Consider the following 9,885-nt stretch of genomic DNA (forward strand, 5'->3'; position numbering starts at 1 on the left):
ATTTGACTTACGTCGATAAATGATAGGTTATATAGCACTGTTCAAGTTCATAGGCACTTCATGGCAAAAAAGTTTTTCTGATCGACTAACCATTGTGACCGACTTCCCGCCGTGATTTTTATAAACACACTTATCAAATCATTAAAAAATCTACCAAAACGCCTCTTTTAAAAAAAAAGATGTATCAACTGTGTATATAAATTACTATAAGTCATTTATTGATTTGATAAATGTGTGTGCTATAGATAAAAGTTTATGGAAATCACGGCGGGTAGTCGATTAAAAAATACTTTTTTGCCATCAAATGTCTCTGTTTTGTTGGGTGCTGTTTCGTAGATCTCATTTCTGATATTTCCTCTTTTGAAAGCAAACTGTCATTAAAAAAATTCTATGCTTAGAGGTAATCAGTTACTTTCTTATATCAATGTTGAAATACTGTTGGGAAAAGGCGTAAAATAAAACAAACAAACAGACAAACAAACAAAATTTAATATCAATGTATGTAAATCAATAAGATACATTTGTATAATTGCTAACCATTTTGTGTTGAATTGTAATTGCATTTCCTGTTATCAGAATTGTATAATTTTTAATTCTGTTTTTCTTTTTTTTTCTTTAGCCCTTTGCCGTAAGTAAATCCCAAACATTTCATTTTGTTTAAAGGCACATCATGCCTTTTACAAAACAAATAACCTTTACCTTTTATTCACCATATATAATTCCTTAAAACTTTAATTATTAAACGATGAAATTATTCATTTATTCAACTGATTAAGCTAAAAAGCAAAGAATGTAATTCATTTTTTTTATGAATGTTATGGTTTCTTTCAAAGACATGTTTTCACAAAAATATATGAATAAAAAGGGTTGTAAGAGCTAAGAAAAGTAACGATAAACTGCCTTAATTTAATCGACTCTCGGTTTTCTAATCCACACTACCTTTGTAATTTTCAGGGTTCCCCCAATATCATAACTTGAATATCCAACAGTTTGGCAAAATACCTCCGTTTGCAATTGACATTGTGCTTAATGTTCATTTATCTCTCTCCGATGGGGTTCACAAAATTATGTACGATAAACATTCGGTCACTTGGCAAGCGAAATTAAGTAAATTAATTACTGGTTAGTCAAACCAGGAAAGCCAATTAGGTGGACTGGCCGCCAAGGTCATGGTGTACAGAGTTGCAGATGGACATGGCTTCTTTACTGCTGATACACATGCATGTTGTAAGGCCTTTTTTTGTCACCTTAATGAAGTAACGGGCTAACTCCTGTGAGTTAAACCGTTACTGCATTGATGAAAACGAATTCAACTATCACTGTAGGGCTAATTAGCTGTTCACATTTTTCCAGCCATAACAGAATCAAGTAAGCAGCGGCGTCAACATCGCGTTGATCGTCGGACTGGTTGTCGGTTTCCTCGTTTCTAAGCTATCATCATTGGACTTTCTGATCTTCTATTTCTGTTACTACAAGAGAGAACCCGAACGCTGGCAAACCTATTATAGAGAATACAAAACCAAAATTTGAAGGTAAATATCATTCTATTAAACTAATCTAAATCGAATCAATTTAAAGTCTTTGGGATTTCCATATCGTCCAAAAATTAAGCTTCCAAAAGCATGGGACAAGATGAGACTACACAGCATTGCGGGTTGATCTGGATCTATATTGGTGGCAAACGTATGTCACCTCCGATAAAAGCAGGTTAAAAAGTTAGCGGAAAAATTCAGTAAGGGAAATGGACTAAGAAATCACCCGATTCGAGTTATCGAGGCATTGAGATTGAGACAACTGAAAATGTTCGCTAGGTTTTTGAATACAACATTTGGTAACATTATCTAAACTTGGTAACTTGTAGACTTACAGCTGACTAGGTGTTATGTGATTTTGGTTTCTCGGCTTGATATTCTTTCTATCAAGTTCTTGCGTCAATTCTTTATTTTTTTACGTTCTTGTTTCTACATTTTAGAAGAGCCTTTAGAAATTATAGATTTGGATTATGCCACTTTGACGAAACGGAGAGTAGAATCAGCCCTTGATATTGACGGAAAAGGCAATTTGTCAGCCCGATCAAGTCCTGTTTCGTTAAAGGAATTTTAAGTTAACAGTGCACTCTGCTTTGGATTTGTTTTTTTATTTTGGTCAACGCTCACACCTTGTGCTTGCACGGATACAATATATCAATTTATATTTATAAACTGCTCGGTTTTAACATATTTAACATAATTTGACTTTGTCAGACGTAAACAAAGCACGGAAAAGAAAGGATGAAATAATGATTGTTACAAGTTGCTCTTTATTGTGACATATACCTATCAGCAAGACACATCAAACTAGATACACATTCCTCTATAAACTAAAACAAAAGATTCATACAGATGACGGAGAAAGAAAGAAAAAGAACGTGTTAATGTAGATTGAAACATAATTAATATCATATACACCGATTTCCTGTCCCATGACAAGTTCTCACTGATTCTTCACAGAGTCTATGTTTATACATGTCGCGAAAAGAATTCCAACTCGTCCACATACTTAATAAATAATGTGAAAGTGTTTGAAGACTTATGATTAACCTAGTGGTTTTAGACCAATTGCTTTCCATATTTAGCTAGATAAGGGAATTGTTACATTAAATTTGATTCATGTCAAAATAAAAGAAGGAAAGGTGTAGAAACATTGTGTATCCTTTGCGTTTGTGGTGTGCAGGTGTGCGGCCTATTATTAATTTGATTTGCTTTTAACAATTGAATGGGTACATGTATTTATCTTCTGTTTTCTGATAACCATTCATTCTATGGGAGCTATTAGTTTGGTAACAATTGTGGCCGCACACAATACGCATACTAATTTTGTTTTATCTGAGAAAAACATGATTTTGACCTATGTCAAAGTCACAGAAAAAACTAAAATGGAACATTCTTTTAAAGGTAAAAGTTACAATTTGAATATTTTAATATTCAAGTCATCTCAGATTTCCTTCATTATAGATATTATATATGTTGTATGATGGATAACATAAAAACTATAGTTTATACTGTTTTCAAGGAAATAGCACCGGTAAATTATTTAACTTACTTTGAAGTTTGCTTACACATGGTGAATCGCGACGAAATTATCTTAAAAAATCCAACACTTTTTGTATCATTATTTATATGCATTCAAGTTTCTAATTTGAATATTTTTATTCATTTCAAGACCCTGAAAAAGATGATATCATAGAAGACTTGGAGCTTGTGGACACATCCTCTACACCAGTGACACGTGACGAGATTACATTCGAAGCGATGAGTCCCAACATACTCGCTAACGGCAAATGGCCGAACGGAAATAGGCTGTCAATGAGTCCGAATGGCATTGTACCAAGCGGCATGACAAATGGTTCCGTGCGCAGAGACTCCGGTATAGACATGTCCGAAAGGTCAAGTGAAAGACCTATGCCTAGAATAGGAATAAACGCTGCAAAGGAGTCGATGGTGATTTTCAACGGCGATGAAAAAGTGATATCTGGGAATGACACCAGAATAGTTCCGAATGAGAATCCGAATGCACGGACATTACGAATGGATAACTCAATGGCCGGAGAAGGGCCGCTAACTCTGCAAGGACTTGATAATGAAGAATATGATGAGTTAGGGGAATTGACTCATAGAGAAAGCATGCCCTATCCATCATTGCCAAGAGAAAAATCTAACCTGATGCCACCAATTGAAACAACAGACCCTGAAAAAGAAAAGGAGGAAATGTAAATCATTATAAATAATGTAAATACAATTATTGTTTGTAAATAAAGATCGGCATTTTGCTTTTTACAATACTTTTCTGGCTACTACTAGTAATAAGTTTTTTTTCTTATGTTTTTGTTCAAGTAATATGTAAATTAGCTATATTTTATAAGTACATGTTATAAGTAGAAATGTGTCCTTATCTACGTAGAAATATATACGGATATGTGTTATAAGTACATATATGTTTATAAAATGAATGGATAGAGTGTTTTAAACTTTAAAAGCTTATGTATAATATATTATTGTAAATATGTTTAGAATACATTTAGTTAAGTTGTTAGCAAAATACGACAGGAACTGGATGACGTGTCTAGTTCAAGTTAACCCTAAACCTACCGAATTAGTGTTATGAATTTGCCCATCTTTTAAACAATCCATTTGGCCTGGCTTCATACTGGTGCAAAGACAAATTAATTTCATAACAACGCACGCACGTACGCGCGCACACACATTAACAACAACAATAACAGCATTACAGCTGTACAAAAAAATGAAACAGCAAGCGCAGGGTTTTTATATGTTTGGACATTTGTCTTTAAAAGGTCAACACAAAACTTGTAAGTCAGGGAATGAAATAGGTATACCTTCAAAGATCACGTTGAAAACCAGAAATATTAGAAAATGTTGTTTTCTTTGTAAACTTGTTTTACATGTATAATAGAACATAAATTTTATGACAGTTTGATTATTTATTAGTTGATAAATAAAAATATTTATTAACAGTTATGAATTTACGTTTTGTTTATAAAAGATATTCCTATTGTGTACAGTAAAATATCTGCAGAGTAACACTCCTTAGAAGGCAAAACAAAAGACCAGTAGGGTCATTTCAACTTCTTGAATTCTCGATTTCATCTTCATGAATTCATTCACCATTTTCACTCCCTGAATTTCCGTTTCCAACATACGGAATTCACGAATTCATGGTGTCAGTTTCACGAATTCCCGATTTCAACTTCTTGAATTCACGATTTCAACTTCATGAATTCAACTTAGTGAATTCACGATTTCAACTTCACGAATTCACGATTTCAACTTCATGAAGTTGAAATCGTAAGTTTCGTGAAGTTGACATCGTGAATTCATGAAGCTGAAATCGTGAATTCATGAAGCTGAAATCGTGATTTCGTGAAGTTGAAATCATGAATTCATGAATGAATTCGTGAAGCTGAAATCGTAAATTCATGAAGTTGAAATCGTGAATTTGTGAAGATGAAATCGGGAATTCATGAAGTTGAAATCGGGAATTCATGAAGTTGAAATCGGGAATTCATGAAGTTGAAATCGGGAATTCATGAATTTGAAATGTCCCCATCGGTCTTTCGTAAGACAAAGATTTTGGTTGTTGCTTAGATGTGTTGCTCAAAAGAGGCTAAATTAATATGGAGTGACTTGGAGTCTTAGTTTGCAAAAAAAAGAAGAGATTAACGCTATACAGTCAGAGGACGCTTTTCAGAAGTAAAACTAAATTAGTTTTTTTTTGTTGCAAAGTAAAAGCAGTATTTGTTGATATTTAATTCATTTGTTGATCAGCTATATTACTTTTGTCATAAGAAGGAAAGGGAAAAAAAGATGAATAAATTTGTTGATAAATATTTCTGTTATATACAACCTTTTCATTTAGTTTAAGTGTGTGAGCCGGATAAAACGTTAGTTGTAGCATTAAAAGTCAGCGGCTCTTAAAAACAAAATGATGCATGTTTCTCGTACGTATAAAAAAGTTTAAAAATATTATATTTCTCAATTTACAATATACACAAGGAATTTCAAATATTCCTAAAACAGGATTAGAATGGAAGTCAAAGTGTCTGAAGAAATTCTTCTTAAGTGCAAAACAACAACAGCCGCAGCAGCAACAACAACAACACACACACGCACGCACACTTAGAAAGACACTTCAGTCCAAGTTTAGAAGTTGCAACACATGACCCTTACATCAATGATCGTATCTGGTCAAGAAAGATATGAAATTTTTATCATGGCAACTGAATTTCAATTCAGTATCCAACATTTACAAAACTGAAGTTTTATATACATTATTTTAACAAAATGTGATGGAACCTAGTATATTTGAATGTTTTGTAGCTTATCATAACTATCATGTAGCTTATTATTACGCTTCAGTGTTTTAAATGTTTTTTCTTCTATTATTCAAGTGGACAGTTTCTCATGCACCCAATGCTTTTTATCTGTTTGCTTTGTCCCTTAATTCTTAATTATCTCTAAACAGCGGTTCCTTACACATGCGTAACGATGTAAAATTAAAAAAAAACAACAAAAAAAACAAAATTACAAAACTTTCTTGACATCTGAAAACTCCGAATGTAGCTCTTGGCCTTTCAGGAAATTATTTCAATTCGTCAAAACACCACGCTGAAAATAACAACAATGCGTAATGCTGGTAATGATAACAAGATAACAATGCGTAAAAATGCGTAACAAATAGCACGCTGGAAGTACCTAGAATGAATAAAAATACCACGCTGGCTATGATAACAATGTATCAAAACACCACGCTGAAAATAACAACAATGCGTAATGCTGGTAATGATAACAAGATAACAATGCGTAAAAATGCGTAACAAATAACACGCTGGAAGTACCTAGGATGCATGAAATACCACGCTGGCTATGATAACAATGTATCAAAACACCACGCTGGAAATGATAACAATGCGTCAAAACACCACGCTGGAAATGATAACAATGCGTCAAAACACCACGCTAGAAGTGTTCATAATGCGTTTAAACACCACGCTGGAAAAGATAACAATGTGTCAAAATACTAAGCTGGAAATGATAACAATGCGTTACAAAACCACACTGGAAATGATAACAATGCGTCAAAACACCACGCTGGATATGATAACAATGCGTCAAAACACCATGCTGGCTATGATAACAATGCGTCAAACCACCACGTTTGAAATGATAACAATGCGTCAAAACACCACGCTGGCTATGAAAACAATGCGTCAAACCACCACGCTGGAAATGATAACAATGCGTTACAACACCACGCTGGAGTGGATAACTATGCATAAAACACCAAGCTGGAAATGACGACAATACGTCAAAACACACCGCTGGAAATAATAACAATACGCCAAAACACACCGCTTGAAATGATTACAATACTTAAAGACACCACGTTTGCGAATGACTACAAGTTCAGTCTTGTTCACTGATAGCGATCTTGTTATTTTTGGTAATCATAGATGTAATTTTCGCTATATTTAATATAGATATTTGCTTTTTAAAGTACAGTTACCTAAACACACACCGCCTTCTTGACTGATAACATGATTGGCCTTCGCTGACTTAAAGGCATGCATTGCGGCTTTTCGAACTTTCGTAAAAAACCCGCTATTTTCTGCAGATCACCAACACAAAACAGTTACTGTTGGTTTTATGGCTGGCGATTTACTTTTTCTGTCTATGAAGTCTTCGAATTTTCTAAAAAAATGCACTTTTCACTCGCTTACTGTCAGAGAACAGTTGGTCTGATTCTTTTTCGACTTAGCCATAACAATAGTTTGGAAGTTCGTTTTTAATAGTCTTACAGTAATAGTTGACCTCTATCATTTGACATCCTGTATTATGCAATGTTTACGTTTCAATGTTTGGGTCCGCATACAAATTTGGTACGAAAACTCGAAATCCACAGAAACAAAATGTGCCACCTTCGCAATTAAAAAAGAACCTCAAAACTTTAATTATGGCTAATTAGAAACGATATAAGACCTGTGGTTTTCTGATGGTGAGCTGAATATTATAGTGATTTCTTCGAAAATTCGAAGACAACGATCATGCCATGCGGGCCTCCGAAGGCTATATACATGAACTTGGGCTAGAACTTTGTTAACTATTGTTATGGCTAATTCGCACCATTAAATACATGCATGCCACTTGACTGTCCCGACCAAAATGCTCATTAAAAGTTGTTTGATGTTTTTTTTTATTCTAGCGTCCATTATACTATTTATCACTGTGCATATGACTGGCTGTGTATGACGTACATTCCTGAAATAACGTATTCTAACGTACGCGTTCTTGTGAAACAACATCAGAAAGCGTTTTCATGACCGTGAATTTGAGATCTCTTTAAAATGCTTGCAAATTGTCTGTCATTTTGTAGATAATCAGAATCAATATATCCCAGGTCCAACAGGCGACCAGGAAACAATTTTTCCTTCGAAATCAGCTTTGTGCCTTACAATGCCATCAATACGAAAGTTAAAAATATAGCTAGGGCAAAATAATCAGAGGAATGGTTTTCTCCAGGAATCGGTGTTATTTTTGACAAAAACTCAGAGACTTCATATACATATAAAAAAATAACAACACCCCACCTTAAAAAAAACACGAACAAATCGCCGGTCAAGAAAACCGATCATGCTACGCGGAAACCTCCAGGTCGGTTTGCTTGAGTTACAGCTTTGTGCCTTATATTGCTGTAACGATGATCCTCCAAACAAATCCGCTATATAAACAAACCCATGATATTTTAACTGTTGGTTCTAGAAAATGATGCTATTTAACGAAACTTTATACACTTTAAATACAGACAAAATGCATGTCCAAAAAATAGTGGAATGATCAAGTAGATTGTGATTGTTTACAGGATCTTCTTCACAACATTATAAGGCAAAAATCAAGCTAACGCAAGGAAAATGATTGCTAGACGCCCGCATAAAATGGTCCGGAATATGTCCGGGAGATTTCCGCATGGCATGACAATTTTTTGTACCGGCGTTCTGTTATGTGTCTATATATAGAGCTTAAATTTTTGTAAAATACACCATATTCTATAGCCAACTATTTGTCTGATTCCATTGCAAATTCGTTTTTGTACAATTTTGGAGGGTCTCCTTTGCTCAAAATGAGCGCCAAAGGCCTAACCGAAACAATAATTGCAGGAAATTTCCGCGTGGCATGGCCGTTTCTTGGACCGGTGATTACTGTTTCCGATATATACGTAGATCAACTAAAAATTTCAACCCGATTCATGAAGACAATAACCTCCTGAAATTGTGTTTAACATTATTTTGATCAATCACATCTGCATAGAGCACGTTCTTACAATAATTGTCGTCATACACAGTTAGCCATTGTAAAATGAACGCTACGTACTTAAAAAGAAAAATAAATAAAATTAAAAAAGTGGAATAATCAAGTTAATTGTGATGGTTCAGACAATATTCTTCACAACTATTTAGGCTAAAAATTCTAGATAACGCAAAGAAAATGATAGCAAGAGGTCCGCTTAAAATGGTCCATGTTTTGGACCGAAGATTAGTTCTCTAAGTATATAGGTTTAAGAAATTTCGTAAAAACACCATATTCTAGAGCCAACCGTTTAAAGACAATGTGTCTGATTCTGTTGCAGATTCGTTTTTGTACATCTTTGGAGGGTTTTCTCTGCACAAAATGGGGACCGAAGCTCTTACCCAAATATATGTCCGAGAGATGTCCTCATGGCATGGTCATTTAATGAACCGGCGTTTTGTTCTTTCTCTGTACAAAGTGCATTAAATTTCTGAAAATTCACCATATTCTATCGTCAGACGATCTGACTATTACGTCCAAAATAAAAACAAATAACGTTATCTCTATAATACACACACTTGAAAGCCGGAAACATCATGATATCATATCATTTAGATTTATCTCCCATTAACTGTATCTCATGTTGCGGTTTAAACCATTTTGTGCGCATATAAACATTTAATGTGCACATATCTTTTGGTTCATCTACTCCATTAACAATGCTATGATTAATTATGCGTTAAACTTCTCGTATATAGAGATTTTTGTTGTTTGTTTCATAAAATATATCTTTGTTTAAAACTTAACCTATGTCATTCACACTTACTTTAAAGTGTACTTATTTTGAGAGCGTATTAGTAATACCATTAATTTAGATCACGGGTTAACTTAAAGCAATTAAGTTTTACTTTTTCAATTATTCACAAGAGAAAAAATATAACCCCGACTACTTCCGCTTTCTCTTCAGTAAAAAAATAATAGATTATTGTATAAACTTTTATCAACGAAACGCCGAGTATATACATGATAAAAACAAAATCTGAAT

The 9,885-nt window shown here is 34.0% G+C and overlaps 1 protein-coding gene across 1 annotated transcript; it reads left to right on the top strand.

Moving 5' to 3' along the window:
- The first annotated feature begins 1,453 nt into the window (after positions 1 to 1,453).
- Positions 1,454 to 4,515, top strand: LOC132743661 (uncharacterized). Its single transcript, XM_060732212.1, has 2 exons — positions 1,454 to 1,532; positions 3,202 to 4,515. The coding sequence occupies exon 2, from the start codon at positions 3,291 to 3,293 to the stop codon at positions 3,750 to 3,752; it is 462 nt and encodes a 153-aa protein (XP_060588195.1). The 5' UTR covers positions 1,454 to 1,532; positions 3,202 to 3,290; the 3' UTR covers positions 3,753 to 4,515.
- Positions 4,516 to 9,885: the final 5,370 nt, after the last annotated feature.

Source organism: Ruditapes philippinarum, unplaced genomic scaffold (assembly GCF_026571515.1).
Source record: "Ruditapes philippinarum isolate M1 unplaced genomic scaffold, ASM2657151v2 ctg9643_1_1_1_1, whole genome shotgun sequence".
Taxonomy (NCBI): Eukaryota; Metazoa; Mollusca; class Bivalvia; order Venerida; family Veneridae; genus Ruditapes; species Ruditapes philippinarum.

Bases quoted from the DNA above. Each gene is read 5' to 3' on its own strand.
- LOC132743661 (XM_060732212.1), top strand. From the start codon at position 3,291: ATGAGTCCCAACATACTCGCTAACGGCAAATGGCCGAACGGAAATAGG.